Source organism: Eucalyptus grandis, chromosome 9 (genome assembly GCF_016545825.1).
Source record: "Eucalyptus grandis isolate ANBG69807.140 chromosome 9, ASM1654582v1, whole genome shotgun sequence".
Classification (NCBI taxonomy): Eukaryota; Viridiplantae; Streptophyta; class Magnoliopsida; order Myrtales; family Myrtaceae; genus Eucalyptus; species Eucalyptus grandis.
The window spans coordinates 36,680,301-36,698,468 of NC_052620.1; the positions used below are offsets into that span (position 1 = coordinate 36,680,301).

An 18,168-nucleotide genomic window follows, 5' to 3' on the forward strand; every position below is an offset into this window, starting at 1 on the left:
CGTTATATCAATATCATGCTGAAAAAAAGTTGTGAGGTTTGATAAGGCAACAATTTCAAAAGAAAGTGACAATTTTGTACATCGGGTAATTCAATCGAAGCCTGTGTTTTATTCACAAGATCATTAAAGATTAGCATCTGTGATAGGATTACCCGTGAATAAGTTGCTCGACCGTGCGAGTTGGGCACCGACCGTTTACTTAGCCCGGGTTAGTCCTTAACTTTTGGTCATATAGAAAGCTTTCACGATCATAAGTAACTTTCAACTTATCTAAAACTAGAAAAAAAAAATCGTTATCTTATCAATCAACATCGTTTTATTAAAATTGTCAGATCAAATCATAAACAGCCACATCTTCCTCTCTTAAGCAATACTCAATATGCTACGGCTAGTTTAGGTAATTGTTATACTCAAATGATGCAACAAATCATGCTTAATTTAATCCGTCACCATCCTTTCCTTAAAATCTGATCAACCTAATTTAACACGGATTCCTCCTTGTTTTTCAAGCAATAGTTGACTTGACACGGCATTGAGCCCCGTTCACAGTCGAACAACAGCCCGTCACATTCGATCGGTTGGCCCGGTTTTTTTCCCTCACACTTGAGCCCCTCATCCAAGCAAGTAGTCCCAAATTGCTCTGCTCTTCTGTCTCCGAAGACAGCACGTTGGAATATACCGATTTTTTTGTAAACCGATCTGGAAGAGTATTCCTAGCAATCACTCTTGTCTTTGTTTTAGGTTTAGGAAACCTCAACCCCATTAGTCATAGGAATCCACCGGAACACCGAAGCTTCTTCACCTTCAAAACATTCAACGGTCTATGCCAGTTTTTTCTTCGAAAACAGCATAAAAAAGGGACCATTCAACGTGGAAAAAGAGTTGCCGGTTTTCTTTAATCCTCTATATATATCTCTCCCTAGTCGGCTTGCAATAATTATCATTATTGCCTTTGTCTCCTTCCTCCCTCCCTCCCTAATCCCTCCCTAATCCCTCAACTAATCTCGCCGTCTCCGTCTCCACCGACGGCTCCCTGCTACTGGTCAAGGCTCCATCCGCCACCGCGTCGGAAGAAAGGACAGCTCCCGACGTGCCGATATGAAAAACGAATCTTTGGACGCCCAGCACTTGTTTTAAATTCCCCTCCCCCTCTCTCTCTCTCTTTCTTGGGTAGACGTGGAGCGAAGGTGGGACCAGCCAACAAGTGTCAACGGAGTCCTTCCCATGAATGGTAGGCGGAATCCGAATGCGACTCGGTAATGCTTTAGATCTTTCCCCAGACCGAGAGAGAGAGAGACAAAGTCTGTCAAAATCGAACGGGTTGCGTGACCCGAATGATGGTGTGAAGAGGTTTGTCTAGAAAAAATTGTAATTTGTTGAAGCCTCCAGTTTTGAAAGATTCTCTCAGCCACGAGAGCCCACGAGTACTGTTCCGCCCTCAGGATGGTGGGTGGTTTCTTTTTCTTTCCGCCCCGCTTTTTTATTTTTGCTTTGCTCTTTTATTAATTGCTCAAAGGTGTTCGCTTTTTACTGTGTTATCGTCCTCTTGTCCAAGTTCAATGCTTTGCCTGTTGCTGGCTGTGTTCTCGATCGTGGGTCATCGTCAGTTCGTCTAGATTGTGGTGTTCCCAGCAACAGCATGTCATTGCTCATGTCTGCTGAGTTGTGAGCAGGAGCTTCTTGGGAATAGGTAAAGCCGGGTCATTGGTTGCTCCTTAGTTTTCCATCGATCTTCTGTTGCTGTGTGGGAAACATAAAGGAATCGTGCTGGTTCTGTCTTTGGGAAGTGATTCTGAGTCTTTGATTGCTGTGCTGTATTGGCACTTACGGAACATTTTCTTGGATCGTTGGGGGGTTTGTGAGTTCAGTTGTCGAGATTCATTTGTGTGTCTGCCTGGAGATTCAAGCCTGCAAGTTTGTCTTTTTTTGGAATGCAATTGCTAGAAACTCTAGCAAATTGCTGACTCTTGCTTTCTTTTCAACACGTGAATGATCCCTCTTTGATTCTGTTTGTTGAGTGGCTGTGGGGCAAAAATCAGCTCTGTATTTCTCTGGCAGTCCATGTTTAGATAGACACTGTTGCAGTAGATTATTACTTGTCTTCCTTTCAGAAATTAGAAATTGAGAGAAGTTAGGTAGATGGACTATTCCAACAGCTTTAAGTGGTCTGGATGGTTTTTGTGCTTTGATGGGAATATATTAAGGAAATAAAGTCATGCACACCGTTGGGTGAAATTGCCCATTGACAGGGGGGTTGCTCAAGTGGTGAAAGTTTTCTCCAGTTTGAAGAAAATTAATGCTTCATCCACTTGACTGAAAGAAGAAAGTGAATAGGGAAGAGATCTACATATCTTTATGTTTTAGTGGGAAGCTATACCATTTGTTGTTCCTTGTTTATGAGATACACCATTGTATTGTGCATCGGTGTTTCCCTTGTTTAATCTCCCTGTTTCGTTATTGTATATGTATTACTGTTTGGTTGTGAGTGTTTTTCGGATTGACTCTAGGCATTGAAAGCAGAGAAATTTTATTTTCACCAGGCTCAGGGTTTTCCAGAATTTAAAGCTTTATAGTTGGCTAATGTTTAGTCCTGGTTTGGACAGAGTTAAGCTACACAAGGCGAAGGCTTGGAGAGAGAAGGGAAAAGACCGAGGAACTTATTTTGTCTCCTTTAACACCTGTAAGATTCTTTCCCACACTTCAACGGGCAAGCACTCTTTTCTTATCTGTGTTTTTTCATCTCTAATCACTGTTGTCGGGAGGGGAAAGACATTTTTCATGGTCACTCCTGGTTCTGATGAAATATTCTCATGTTCAAATGTCAAGCATGCGAAATAGTTGTGGGGGCTGGATTAAATGGTTGATGGTGCACTATTATCAGAATGTTTATGCATAGGTAGAAGAATAAGGAAAATGATGGACTAAAACTGTTCTGGATGTTGCTTTGCTAATTTTGAGTTGGTCAGTTTCTCACTTATTGGTTTTTCTTCCCTCATATTATTTACTTTTGATATGTCGGTGACTCGGCGTTTATGACACTCATCCTCATTACGAGCTTCTGGTTGTGAGTGCATTTTTTTTCTTTAACTCTACCTCCTTAGGATCTGGATTGAAAATGCTTTTTCCCATTTTAGAGTGCCCATTTGTGCTTAAACTTTTGAAGTGCTTTGCTGGATTTTTTGCTATTCTGTAACATGTGGTGTTGTAGAAATCATACTAGAGACCAAATATAGGTGGCACTTTAGATTTGAATAGTCAATTTGAATAAGCTGTGTTCATAAGTCACCATTTTTGGCATGTACAGTCTATGTTGCTCCTGTTCAGTAGATAGAGATGCTTTGAGAATGCATCTCATATGATGATGTATTATTTCCAAACAGGTCGTATGGCGTTTGCAATCTAAATTTGGTCCTTGAGCATACAATGGGAAATGAAAGCAGTTGGAGTGGCAGTCAATGTTTAAGTACTCTCAACAATTTTTTCAGGAAATACCTGTTTCGTGTTTTATCATGTGGAGCTATTCCCACTCACATAGCTTTCATTATGGATGGAAACCGGCGGTTTGCTAAGAAACAAAACATGGTCGAAGGCGAGGGCCATAGGGCTGGTTATAAATCCCTCATATCTATGCTTAATTACTGCTATGAGCTTGGGGTCAAATACATCACGGTGTATGCCTTTAGCATTGAAAATTTTAAGAGAAAACCTGAGGAAGTCCAATATCTGATGGATTTGATGGTAGAGAAAATTGATGAATTGCTTCGAGAAGGAAGCATTGTAAATCAGTATGGGATGAGGTTGTACTTCATAGGAAACCTGAAGCTTCTAAGTGAGGAGGTCAGGACTGCGGCAGAGAAGGCAATGAAGGCCACTGCCCATAATAACGGACTGTGCTTTTGATATGTGTGGCATATACTTCATATGACGAAATTGTTCATGCTGTTCAAGAATCCTGTGAAGAGAAGATGAATAACATTCAAGCAGAAAATACTAGCAAGGCAGGTCGCAATAGCACTGAGCAAAATGGAAGTTGTGAGAAGATGAATGGTGTTCATCCCCATGAAATTCAAGACTGCCATAAACGTGAAGTGCATGGAACTGTAATTCTAGGGAAAAATGAGATATGCTGTAATGGGTTCAGCAAATTGGAGGCAAGCGAAAAGAAAAATGGAGTCATCAAGCGTGCTGTTCCTGGGTTTAATGGAGAAAAGTGGAATGAAGTTCAGCAATCCATGCAAAGCCAATTATCCAAAGGCACTATTGAAAGTGGTGAAGATGGTGAGACGATACAAGAAATTAAACCCCTATTATCCAAAGGCACTATTGAAAGTGGTGAAGATGGTGAGACGATACAAGAAATTAAACCCCTCATAAATTTGGTAGACATTGAGAAGCACATGTACATGGCAGTGGCTCCTGATCCAGACATCGTGATCCGGAGTTCTGGGGAGACTCGTCTGAGCAACTTCCTGCTGTGGCAGACTGGCTATAGTCCCCTGTACTCTCCGGCTGCGCTATGGCCAGAGATCGGGCTGTGGCATTTGGTGGGGGTGGTATTGCACTACCAGCGAAATTACTCGTATCTGCAGAAGAAGAGGAAACAGTCGTAAGATCAAATTTCTCACACCACGCAAAAGTAGGTGACAGTTTGGTCTTTGATGGTTCAGCTGCGATTCTGCATTTTACTTATATAGGACTACAACTCGTGGAGGGAGGGAGGGAGGGAGGGAGGGAAGGGGCACTCTGGTTGCTCTTGTTTCTATCCTCAAGCCAGTTGACTTGCCTGATACTTGATCAGTTCCTCTCACAACGTTGATGATCAAGTACCGATCCAATGATCCACTCATCGAATAAGCTGGCACAGCCGCAGCTATTCTCACGCACGTCCGTGTAACATTATTTTTTATCAATACTAAGTAAGAGGTGTCACTTACATGAACGGCATACTTCAAAAGAAAATCAATTGTTTTTTCCCGAAAATATGGATGTCTCAGTTGCAGAAATAGAATGGTTAAATTCCAGAAATAATGATGCTCGGATTCTCATTTGTTTCGTTGGGTCTGAAACTGGATAATGCAATTACAGGCTAATACTTTCCTGGATCTCATATGTAACAATTTGGGGTTTCTGCATTTACTCTACTCCTTGTCCCCTGTGTGTCCATTGGGCATTTATGGGGCATTATCGAGGGAGAAATCCCATGTCTTTGCTTCAAGAATTGCTCTGCCTTTCCTTTTCTTACCTTACTAGAAATCAGTAACTCTGATTTAGCATTTCGCTTTTCTTCACATTCCTCGCATGAGATCAAATAACGCTGGAATATCTTGTCTTAGATCATATCCTGGAATACCCGTTTGGGGTCCGTCCTATCTGGTATCAGACGCTAGTTATTTCTTTAATATGATGGTTTTTTTTTTTTTTTTTTTTTTTTTTTTTTTCGGTAGGCATTATCAAGGTAGTAACAAAATTAAAGTCGAAACAAAGTGACCCAGACAAATGCCTTAATTCGTTATGGATGTGACCCTCGATCCCATAGATCCTATTATACTCTTTGTGCATGAAACTGCGCTTGTCAATTTGCTTGCTTAACCATCACATGAAAACCATTCTACATTTTCAGTGGTAGTTTACTAGTTTGGACTTATGATCTGGACAAGACATGAAGCAAACGAAACCAATTTGCAAAATTAAGACGACAAAGTTTGCACGGTGAGAATTAGCAAAATTTGTCTGACGCCTCTCACAAGGTTATGATATGATCTATGAGTTAATGAGATCTGTAGCTGTATTTAAGTAAAATCAATCTCCCCCAAACCCCAAGCCTTTATATTGACCTGGAATGAACATATAGTGATAGAGCAAGAGAAATCTAATTATACAAAATTCCACGAATTCCAGACGTAGCACTGTCAACTGCAGGTGCAATGGCAACTGGACTCTAGGCAATATAAAATTTAAAGAATAAATACAATATGTAATGAGACGAGAAAAAAACAGTGAAACATCAGTTTAGTGGCACGAGGCTTTTGCATCCAGAATCAACGAGGCTTGTGCAGACGAGGTCGATTGCAGAAAATCCGGCCATTAGCCCTAACAAATGCTGCTATCGCAATACTCATTCCTGCCCAAACAAAAGAAAAGAACAGGTGCCGCAATTCGAAAGGAGCTGCAAAAGCAAAGAGCAGGATTATAATTACAACCTGATTGTGGTAGAAAGAGAGCAAATTGAAATGAAACGAGGTGATTCATGAGGCTTGTTGCATTAGGGAGCTAGTAGCAATTCTCTCACACCGACAATTAGAAAACATCATAAAGTCCTCTCTAAGGCAAAAACTAAGGCTACATTGCCGCATCTGTTGGACTAGTCTATCCAAAAATTTGAGGAAAACATCATGATGCGTTGATTTTGAGACAATGGAACCAATGTAAATATGAGTAACTTACCTCGTCTTAAAGACATGGCTGCGAAAAAGAATCCAACCAAGACCAATGAGAAAGCCAGAGGAAATGACTGAAATGGAAAAAATAAAGATCAGTAGAATATCAGGACAGCTTGACAACATCCATAATAGACACAACGTGACCATGCAATTCGAAAATATAGCAATAGTCTCTCTCATGACTGAAAGGAGGGCAGTTGAATCAGGTCTCCAATAACTGAATAAATTTAGACAGATGACAGTTTCAAACTAGCATCAGAAGATAATGATCATCTGGAAAGGACTGCCAAGCTGAATTACCGGGACATATAGAGCAGACAGAATATTAAATGATAGGATGATGGAAGCATGGAATGTGCTGATGCACTTAGATTAACAGCATTTCATGATCCACCAGCATATCTTCATAAAGATTGGAAAAGTTGAGGAGCTTTCACGACAAGATGGTCAACCAACTTTTAACAACTTCCAGCACAAAGGTTTAAAAATAAGATTGTTTCACCTTCACAAAAACATGCCATATAACATAAAAGGAGGTACCAAATATCCACAAGATACATTTTAAATAACAATTTCAATCCCCTCCATCAAGTAGTGAAAGAAAAGAAATTTCAATATCATCTATCCACCTATGTTAATTAGAATCCTTAGTTTGGACTTAATATTGGTGCATAACTTATTGAGCCCTTTGGGTGATGATCATCTTCTAGCTACCTTAAAACCTGACCATGTGACTCGTGCAACAGAAGTTAATCCTGCTTGTGCCACAAAGGAACATCCACATAGCAATGCTTTGGTAAGGAAACAAAGCATAACGTTGATCTACATGCGCCAGAAATCATGGCAATTCTACCAGTCATGAACATGAGCAACACTGGCATTTATAGACAAAAGGTATAGCTATTGAAAAAGAATGATCGCAAAATCACTTAAAAGGACACGTGCTAATATTGTTATCCTACAAAGTGCAACAGGCTAGTACTTACAGCTACAGCCTCAAGGCCTGTCTTCTGTGATGGAATGGACGGGGTGGTTAAATCGCGACTGACCGAGACAATATAATGCCCTTGAAGTAGATCGGTGCATCCTTAAACATTTTACAGAAAAAGTGCAGTTAGCATGGAAATTGAACGATTGATAATCATAATGAATCTCTCTCTTCAGAAGAGGATAATCGGAAGTACATTAATTTGTTGTCTCTAAAAATTTAGATAAAATCAAATCAAAAGCATTCATGCATTACTTCCTTCGAAGAAACTGTCATCAGCGAAAGATTTTCAAGGTGGTCATATAAACGATCGGGATAAACTGGTGGACACACTTGCAGGTGCACATGCACAGGATAATATGAGCATAACAAAGGCACGGATATAGTGAAAATGATGGGAAAAACAAACCTGCTTCGTTCCATCAACGAAATTATTCAAATAGTAGCGAACCATGGCATTCTTTCCGTCGTTAAGGATCCCCTGAATTGTCCGCCGCCCATACCTAAGAGGCATTAGGATTTAAATGAGCACAGAAACAGTTGAATTTAAGTATCAAATTTGTAAACCAAAGCAATGCAATCAAAATAAAGTTATATTTATCAGAATCACTACTACCTGACAAAGTCACCCTTCAGAGCTGGAGTACCAGAATATTGAATGCTTATTTCATCCCCATGATTAGCCCACACTAGACATTACAATAACCGGAGAAAAAAGCAAGATTATTAAATGATGTGTACAGACAGTCAAGTGATATAAAACCATGTTATTCGAACCAGCATTGTTAAAAGAATAGGATAGAACATGGTCATGCTACAAATAAGCCCAACATGAGTTGTAACCACTTACGTATCTTAAAGTTCTCATCGAAATTTGGATGTGCCTCGATTGTCTCTTCAGCACCGAATACACCAATCCTTCTGAGCTGCCATTCTAACACTCTTGACCTATCATGCTCTGCAATTGCAAGATGCCATCATCAGAAAACAGACTATTGCAAACATCAAGAGAAAAAGAGGGGCGCAAAATTGCTGAAATAATTATGCAAAATCCTTCACCACAGAAGCAGATGCTTCACTTTAAATGTACATTTAAAAAAGAATATATATCAAGTATTGTCAACATGAGAAGGAATGCAGAAATGCTGACAATAATGGCACAATTTTGGCATTTAATCTTGTGAGATTTTGTGGGATCATTGCCGACTGTTATAAAAACTTAAGTTATTAGATGAGGACGTGGTTTATTACTAAAATATTATAATACTTTCCCTCACACTTAATCTGGTCCTTTGCCTAGAACTAAACATGGAAATTTAATTGAAGAGGTAAATGAGGCCTGAAAATATTCGAACTCAGGACCTCCAGCTTTGATACCATATGACATTTTGTTAGACCACTGCCGACTATTCTAAAAGCTTAAGCTGTTAGATGAGGCGTGGTTTATTATTTTAAAATTATAACAAATCTCATTGAGAGTTCAATACTGGCTCAGGATCAACGCTAGCGGCATGCTTAACACGTGCAAGTTGGACAGCAAGTGGTGTTTGCAGTGGCAGATGGTTGAGTATCACATAAGAACCTGCCCATGGGAGGGGAACAAGAACTAGAAACAGCTGCTAATGCCCCTAGGCTGAGACAACTGATTTGGGCCCTGGACCCATTACATTCAAAGAAAGATAATCTTATGAAAAACTGTACAGAGAAGAGGATGCCTTGTTCATTTCTGACAAGCAATAATCGTAACCAATTCAGTTATTACAAGCCTGAGATCACCACATTGTTAATTTAGCAGATGATGGATTGACAATTGTATCACAACCCTATAGCCTAGAAGAGAACACATGATGAAGCCCACAAGTTAAAAAAAAGTCAATACTTGTTCAAAAAATGACAGTTTTTACCAAGTTCAGGTGAAGAGGGACCATATTATCAATTCATAGATCAAATAAGAGTCCGATAGGATCAGGGTTTGCCTCTAAATTGAATTAGTAGTCTCATATCTGAATTTTGTCAGGATATCAATGAGTTCCTACATTCTATTGAAGTACGATATCATGTTTATTAATCCAGCTTAGACAGTTAGACAGGATTTAAGCTTTTTATTGAGATTTCCTATTTCAACTAGGAGTAAAATTTTTCATAAGAGTCTAGATATAAGCTAGCATTTCTTTATATTAAATGGAGTTGACGAATTTTACTGAAATTTACTGAAATTTAGCAAGTCTTTGCTTTTGGAATGTGTGAGCAACTCTTCTCTTAGGCGTGATGCCTAAGAAACCCTAGTGTATATGAGGGAGCTTTATGTGTGAAGCCCAAAGGAGTTCACTCACTTAAAGTTATTGTCTGCAGTGCTTTCTAGTTTCTCATCTAGTCCTATATCAGACTGCTTTGGGACTCACCATCCTACATCAACATGATTTTTCTAGAGCTGTTTAAGCAAACCCATAACATTAAATCAAAATACCTGGGTAACATTTGTACGGTCTAAGCAATCAATGCAATTTGTCCTCACAACCCCAAGTTGCTCTTTAAGTTTCTCACTCTTCTCATTCAATAAAAAGTAACTGCATACAAGAAGAAAAAGAAAAAATTAATATAGCTGAGTGGCGATACAGTGTGCATCTTATACATTTTGATGAAAAGAAAATTCCAATATGGTCAATGTAAACAAATGTACATGCGTGTATTTACACTGACAGTTGTGCGCGTGCATGCGCGCATGAGAGAGAGAGAGAGAGAGAGAGAGAGAGAGGGAAGGAGGGAGGGAGGGAGAACCAGATCAAATAAAACAGGATTTTACGTCCTCAGCATGACCTATAAGAACTTTCCATAGTGATTTTTTCTAGGTTAAACTGCCAGATATAGCCCTACATAATCATCTTCCAATTAAAAAAGTGAAACTTTAATCTTTGCGACATGTATAGAGCAATTAATTTTGCCAACTTTTGCACCCTATTAGAAGTATCTATCAGACAGCCATAGCCAAAATCAGTATCGTATCCATTTCTCATACGGCACATCAAGTTAAAACCGCTGACCTTAACAAAACTACAACTCCAAGTACCTGAAAATGAACCATACCCATTTTTTTCAAGGAAGTCTGCCATTTGGTCATAAAGAATGGAGAGACGCTCAAAGTGAACATGCCCACAAATCCGATGAAAATCAAAGTGCAAATATCTGCAATTTTACATGAAATCAACAGTTAGATTAGATATTTTTCAATCATATTTGGGGTTGGCGAAGAAAACTATATTCAGCACACATAAGAGGACAGATAAAGATATAAAAAGAAATTCTACCTTACGTCATCACCAACAATATGCTGCATTGCATCTGCATATTTTTCAGATAGGCGGCCCTCACCTCCATGCTAATAGAATAAAATGCAAATTAGGGTGTGTTTATTTCACTGAAAACTTCACAATAAAGGAAAATATTTACCATGGAAATCATTCAAGGAAAATGGTTAGTTTTCATTTGTTTGGTGGTTTAGGAAAAGTGATTTCTTTCTTGCTAGAAGGGAAGTCATTTTCTCCCAATCTAAGCTTGTTGTTTTCATACCATGCAAAAACGCTTTTCATAAATCAATTAGTTCTCTGTCATCTAATCACTGGAGAGTCAGAAAATAATCTCTGGAAACAGTTTTCCTTCAACAAACGAACCTTTAGAAATAGTAAATCATTAAACTGTAAATTCCTTTTTAATTTTCAGAGTAGCCTAAAAGTCAGATAATTGATTATCAACAGTTAATGATAGATCTTTTAGAATCCTGGGAAAGAAAGTTACCTTATTGACAAGATCAACAGCCAAAACAGCTCGATATGTTTTTCTCAAGTCCAGAAAGTGACGCTCGACAACTCGAGGCTGTGTATGATCAATTAAAAAACAGAAGTGCATTCAATTTCACAGTTCAATGTTAAAAAGCAGAAAAAAGGTCAGAATACTCACAGCTTCCTCAGGTTTCACTATCTCAAACTTAGGCTTATATGTCAAATTAACAATTTGCTCCCAAATAAATGGAATGGAACCTCGTACCTGGAAAAGGACATAAAATCATTTTAGGAAATACTGCACATACTGATGCATTTGTTGCCAATCATCAATCAAATAAGAGAAACAATACCCCTATGAGTCTCAGATAACTTCAAGATAAAATTTCACTATCTACTTAAATTGTCCAGGGTTTTTGTCCAAAATGTTAAGCCATCAAGCTATGGGAAATAATGTATATCATGCACAGATTAATGAATGAGCGTCCTTTCCATGACAAACATCAACACAATATGTAGAGAGAGAGAGAGAGAGAGAGAGAGATTCACTTGGATAAATGATGCTGTGAACCCATTCATCTGCATAATTTGCTCACTTTCCACAAAATTGGCAACATAACCATCAGAGTCAGCTCCCCTTCTCCACATTCGGGTTCCTTGAGGAAGATGATTAAAAGCATTAAGGTGTGGTTAGCTTTCATAGTAAACAGTGGGTTGACATTTAGGTTCATATATTGCAGTATAGAGTCAGCTTGCAAAGTAAACTACATCTAATGGGAGATCTGACTAAAAAAAGAAAATCACTTGTTGATGAAATTCACCGTCCATCTCAATCGACAATTTGATTGTGCCATCTTTTGGCAATTATCAGCTATCTCAGGTGGCTGAAGCAACCGTCACCACTCTCTTGAGCACATACAGAACCATCTTTTCACGACTTACAGTACTTTTATTGAGATGGGATAGACAGAATCACAATATTAAGAGGTATACATAGTAAAGTAATCATGAAGAAGAAGGCGATTACTTCTGGTGGTCCAGTATAGATGTATCAGCATAGTTTTTAGCTGAACAGGCACCCAAAAACTACCTAGTAACAATCTACAGCTAGTTGAAATAGAATCATTCTCCCAACTTGCAACCCATTTAAGCATTCTCTGCCCATGTTCCCATTCCATCACTCTCAAAACCTTTATCATACACCAGTTCAAGTGATACATTCCTTTTATTTGCTTGAGGTTAAGACAACTGTGTTGGGAAAGTATTAATCGTCTATATCTATGATCAAATTTACGGGATCTAGCTACATACTCAACTATGATGCTATAGGTAAACATATCAATCATTAATATGGTCACAAAATTGACAGTCTAAATAAAAAATATATTACTGAAGACGAGCAAAATCAAAGGCTTCAGGTACCATTTCTCCTTGAGCACCTCCTAGCAATCAACGTGACATCAGCAATATCTTTCCCAATGGCTGCTTGAAAATGCTGAAAGCGTGATAATCAGTTAAGGAGCTCAAATGTAAAAAGGGGGAAATATAGCATTTTGTCATGGCTTTGAAAGTATGTCAAGCCTTGGTGCACTTTCATGCAACAGCAAGCAAATAAAACTGAAAGGATATTCCCTTGGATAACAGGCAGCAAGTAACGATCAAGCTGCAAAGAGCACAATCACACAAATGGTCAGCATCAAGATCCATTAAAATGCAGAATACAAGAGTACGGGAAAAAAATTGGATCACATATTTGTATCTGAGTTACAACCTTTTTATCTATGAGAAATTCCAGCAAATAATTATTCCAGAGAAACCGAGGATCAGCCTGTGGCAAAAATTGGTGTCGTTAGCAAAACTTATACTGCAAAAAGGATATAGAACAAAATTTTGACGACTTGGCATTTGGAGGAATAGCAAATACGTATTCAAGCACAGCCTTAAAAATGGAAAACTGTAGAAGATATCTGAATTAAGTCCAAGACCAAGCAGTCCTCTATGGTAGAGTTCAACATATCAAAACTGTAGTAATAGAGGGAAGGCAGTCACTATAACATGAAGACTTGCCTGTCTCCAAAGAGGAAGCAACTTGGACTCATCACCCAGTTCATATAACCGTTGAGCACTGCAGCATAAAAGTTTACCCAGGCAGAGTCAAAGGCCAAGACAATCACTTGGGTTACTAATCATACTACCACATATATCAGTGTCAGCAGCAAGTTCATATTCTGACGAGGTCATGTCAATCCTGAAGTCTGATTTTTGTACCACTAAGATTTATATTGATGTATATGTCAGTGCAACTCTTCCTATATAATTACAGGGCATTTCTCATGTTGTGAAATATGGTTCCAAGCCCTTTGGTCAAACAGGAAGAGATATGACAAAGGAAGAGAAAATGCCGAACCATCAAGAATTAGGTTCAGTAGTAGGGGGTTGTAAAAAGGAACAAGGTTAGAGGTTCAAAAACCCTACACACAACTGTACTGAGCTAGAAAGAAAAAACAAAGAGACATATTGAGCAATTACTGTTGATGGTCTGCCACATCATTATTCAATTTGAATGTTTGAAATAAAATGCAGAAAGAGACTCCTATTTCCTAAGCATATAACAAATAGGTTAAATGGAATCTAACCAACACAATTATGCTTAAGAAAAAAGTTCAATTGTCACACTTATAGGTATAAAATTATTTATACAAGCTCTGAGGAGTTCCTTGGAAAATCTAAAAATTTAGAATAGACATTGGAAGCACATTGGAAGAACCTCACTCGTTTGTCTATTTGAATTTTATGAGTGCTAGTTAGCTCTTCAAATAGTGGAGGATTGATTGAAAACCCTTTCTTGCAAGAACAATTTGTCATATGTTCCATTTGTTCTGCTTCAAAATTGGCTTTATCCTCATCTAGGAGAATTGAATTAAAGACGAATGCATAATTAGAAACATTCATGGACTCAAAAAGTAAAGTGCCACCATGTTTTGGCCCATCAAAGACACACTTTTTCAAGTATCCCGATGCCTCAGCACCATATACCTTACCTATGGACCAAATCAAGCAAAGAGGACAAACATCACAATAAAAACCAAACAGGGTCTTCTTGCAGGTAAGAATAACAAAGAGAATTTGTATTTCCCCATCTACATCTGATTACATCTTCAATTGAGATATGTAATTGGTGCTCTTTCTTCTCTCCGATCGTCAGTCATATTATTCTGACTCTATCCTCAGCAATATCATCTGGACTATGTCTTAGCATTTATACTCATAAGAAAAAAAAAGTATCTATCGAGCTAATTCTCTGTTTTCTAGATTCCACGAACTACATTTAATAACCTTGCCAATTCCTTGAGCCAGGTGCATGTCATTTCTAAGTCAAGAGGCCCGCAAAACTCAGTCTTGTTCAAATTGTAGACACACACATTTCCATATTGACAGTTCTGCATTTTACTTGTAATGTGCAACTGGAGATTTAACAAATATTGTTAGTGGGTAGTTTGTCACCTTAGTGTCAAGTTAGTGTCATAGGAAAAATATAGACCGGAAGTCCTCTCTGCCTCGCTGAGCAGCCCACAAAACTCAGTCTCCAACCTCCTCTGCAAATATCCAATAACACTGTCAATGGTACCACTCATGACTAGGGATAAACAAAAGGCAAAGAAGCACGAAAGGCACACCTGCTCATTCGGGGAATGTTTGAGAGAATGGTCACAAGGGTAAACCTTCAAGGACGACACTCTATAGATAGGATGCCCAAAATAAGAGCCAACAGCCTCTCGTTCGGTGATAACAATCAAATATGACCCTTGAGAAACACAGGAGTTTAGAAGGAGAAAAGCATTAAACACTTGATCCCAGCATCACATATACTGATTACCAGAATGACCAAACACGCTTGGAAATTGAAATTGCAAACATTACAACATATTATTACTTCCAATCCCATTTCTGTTAATGTCATTGATAATGCATTTACTTGGTTTTCTTTTTTAACGGGAACAAAAGATAGTCCTCAGACAAAAATAAATCTGACTATATCACTTGTCCAGAACAAAAAGGTCTACCTCCTTATATAAAATAAGTACCATTCTGTAAAACGGTGCATCAACTGATTGGAAAAGGGGCAAATCCGCATTCATACACTTAGAACAATGCGGTAGCGACTATTATGATCACTTTTTCCAGTGCACGAAGATCTTATAAATGGAACGGAACATTAGCCTCGTTCTAGGACGTGAACCTACATATCAAGCAGTCCTAAGTAAATAAAGATCCAAAGGAACTGCAAGCAGACAACCACCTGCCACGAGCTTCAACATCCCAAGCACTCCAAAGATGGGTCGGATTTTGGGGACCCGCACCGAATCGTATTCCGGAAGCTCATCTGGAGCAAAAAAAAAAAATCCGCATGTCAACAGATGGGAGAAAAGAATAACAAAGCAAGATATCGCCCAGCTGAAATTTTCTTTCCGAATGTTTCGAAAGAATCAGACTCGAAATCGCGAACCCACCTATCAGATTCATCGTCCCATCGACACGACTAACCGCTAAAAGGATCCACAAGATCCGTCAGTGGGCTCAACCACATACTGATCCGGGAATTCCCAGAGCCTCATGCGCGTGCACAGCTTCTGCTCCGACTCCGCCTTCTCCATCATTATTGGGAATCAAGCTCCTCACCCGCAGGAAGATAAAACAGCTAAAAGAACACAGAACCCATCACTCAGAATCCATCGACGAAGCCAAAAAACCAGAATTCACAGCGCATCGCAACTGCCCACTTCGTCCGAACGCAATCAAGAATCGAACTTTTTGCATCTAATTCCGCCTAGGACGAGGAAGAATTTCGACCCGGGACGGGATGGAACGGACCGGACCTACCTGTGCGAAGATCGCGCGTGAAAGTTTCAAACTTTCTGGAAGAGATCCAAGCAAGCACAGAGGGGACGCATAAAGTTTCGGACTTTTCAGAGAGAGATGGTGGGAAAGTGGCGTTACAGCCTGTGCATGGGTTGTCCGCCCATGATCTCCAAGCTAAAAAAGATGGCCGAAAAAGAAGAAAAAAGATAAAATTCTGGGATTCTTTTAATAGCCAAAATGCAAAAAAGCAGGGATTAGATCTTGGGCGGGACTGAGAGATTAACGAACTGGCAAGAAAGTTGGCGTTGTTGTAGGACCTGAATGACTCCAGGGGAAGTGCTGACCCACTCATTGCGTAGATGTATAGCTGCAGTTGTCCAATTTTCCTTTTGCATTTTTCTAAATTGCCGTCTAATAGGAACAGTATAAAAGGCTTTTCCCCTCTCTAAACTCACCTCCCAAATTATATATAAAATTATATAAGTATATATATGTATATGTATACAAAGTCAGAGTTTGTTTATATGCTCGTGTGATACTTCCCTTTAACTCTATACTTATCGGGTGACGCGACATTGTCACATAACCCAATGCCCTTATCAATCATTTACATGCCGTCCTGCATTTTCTTATGTTATTTTTAAATGTTGATAATAGATTAAACTAATGTTTAAAAAAAGATTTTAGTAGAGCTAAACTCCATCAAGACAATCGAGTATAACCTAAACAGTTGAATTAAGGTATCCTATATTAAGAAATCCACTCAATACAAAAAATAAAGTGAAATAAGGAGAGAAATCCGCACTAAGAGAATTAGTAGTTTCTTAAAATATAAATGTAAACTTGTATTTACTTCGTCTGCACTTCACGCGATCATATATTGATAAATATGCGTTACTCTCCTTTTTGTCATTACTGTCAATAATATGTATAATTTTTAAATTTCTGTTTTGTCCTATGACTATTCTTTTGTTTTTTAAGACGAGCAATACATTCTATTTGTTCATGTAGTTAATTTTATTTTTTATTATAATAGGCCTAATTAATAAATTCTCTTTTAGAAAGCCTACGTATGCATTTGAGGGAATTGTTAACTCAAACCTAAACTTATTGTATGATTACCAATTAAATTATGAACTTTTTTAATTTTGTTAATCTAGTCATGAACTTTTGTTTGAAATTCCAACATAGTTATTCCAAATAATTTTTATTGGAAATCATGGACGTGGCGTGTCTCATGCCCATTTGGTTCAACTTTGTGAAAATGGCTTTGAGAAAATGTAAATATCTTTGAGCTAAAGGGGTTTCACGAAATGCTACGCCATTTGGTAAATTACAATCTCAAATAGCATTGAAAAATAAATTTAGCAAAAATTACCATTTTGCAAAATTCACATTTGTAATTAGCTTTTGCTTTTCTTTTTTAAAGTCTGAAAATAAAATATGATGGCCGGCGCCAGACAACTAGATCTAGTTGCCGGAGGTGGTGTTGACCTAGGCGGCGTTGCCTGGCTCGCGTGGGCCAAGCAACACCGCCCAAGGTTGCGTGCACCAAGGGATGTCGCCCGAGGTCGCACACGTTGGGCGACGCCGCCCGAGGTCGCATGGACCCAGGTGGCTTCACCTAGCGCATGCGCACCAGGCGACACCACATGGGTTGCGGGTCGCGCCACCCCGAGCGGTGGTCACCAGAAACACGCAACCCCCACGCAGCGGTGGTGGCTGCTAGAGAAGCCGAACTCTTAGGCGGCAAGGAAGACAAAGATGAACAAGAACGGTGATGAACACCGAACTTGCATTTCCGAAACGCCCAATGCTCAAAGTTGGTCTGGATCTACATTGGGCTTTCAACATCGAAATGCTGATATTTGGCCAATAAGCTTTCAAAATGGTTGTCAAACATAAAATATTTTCCCCAAGGACCCAAATGCCCTTGGGGAAAGTTGAACCAAACAAGTAGAAGGGCCAACGGTAACTGAACTGTCAAATTAGCCATTTTCGGCAAGAATTAATTAAAACACTACATTGGAATTTTGTGTACAAAATTAATATTAAATTGGCAAAATTAAAAACATTAACACTAAAGTGGCATCGTTTTTGTTGA

At 38.9% G+C, this 18,168-nt stretch overlaps 2 protein-coding genes across 2 annotated transcripts; one reads left to right on the forward strand and one right to left on the reverse strand.

Moving 5' to 3' along the window:
- The first annotated feature begins 1,459 nt into the window (after positions 1-1,459).
- On the forward strand, positions 1,460-5,184 carry LOC104419578 (dehydrodolichyl diphosphate synthase 6). Its single transcript, XM_018862870.2, is given in 4 exon segments — positions 1,460-1,690; positions 2,604-2,680; positions 3,381-3,889; positions 3,892-5,184. Coding segments are annotated over 2 exon segments (1,185 nt in total). The 5' UTR covers positions 1,460-1,690; positions 2,604-2,680; positions 3,381-3,423; the 3' UTR covers positions 4,611-5,184.
- Positions 5,185-5,763: 579 nt separating this feature from the next.
- Positions 5,764-16,395, reverse strand: LOC104419580 (phosphoinositide phosphatase SAC6). The gene is given in 23 exon segments (XM_039301336.1): positions 5,764-6,166; positions 6,445-6,511; positions 7,427-7,527; positions 7,834-7,931; positions 8,045-8,117; positions 8,279-8,374; positions 8,377-8,386; positions 9,896-9,995; positions 10,513-10,611; positions 10,734-10,804; positions 11,221-11,298; positions 11,383-11,469; positions 11,754-11,860; positions 12,627-12,707; positions 12,834-12,867; positions 12,976-13,032; positions 13,272-13,329; positions 14,709-14,800; positions 14,882-15,009; positions 15,505-15,588; positions 15,716-15,757; positions 15,760-15,903; positions 16,086-16,395. Coding segments are annotated over 22 exon segments (1,794 nt in total). The 5' UTR covers positions 15,863-15,903; positions 16,086-16,395; the 3' UTR covers positions 5,764-6,038.
- Between the last annotated feature and the right edge of the window lie 1,773 nt (positions 16,396-18,168).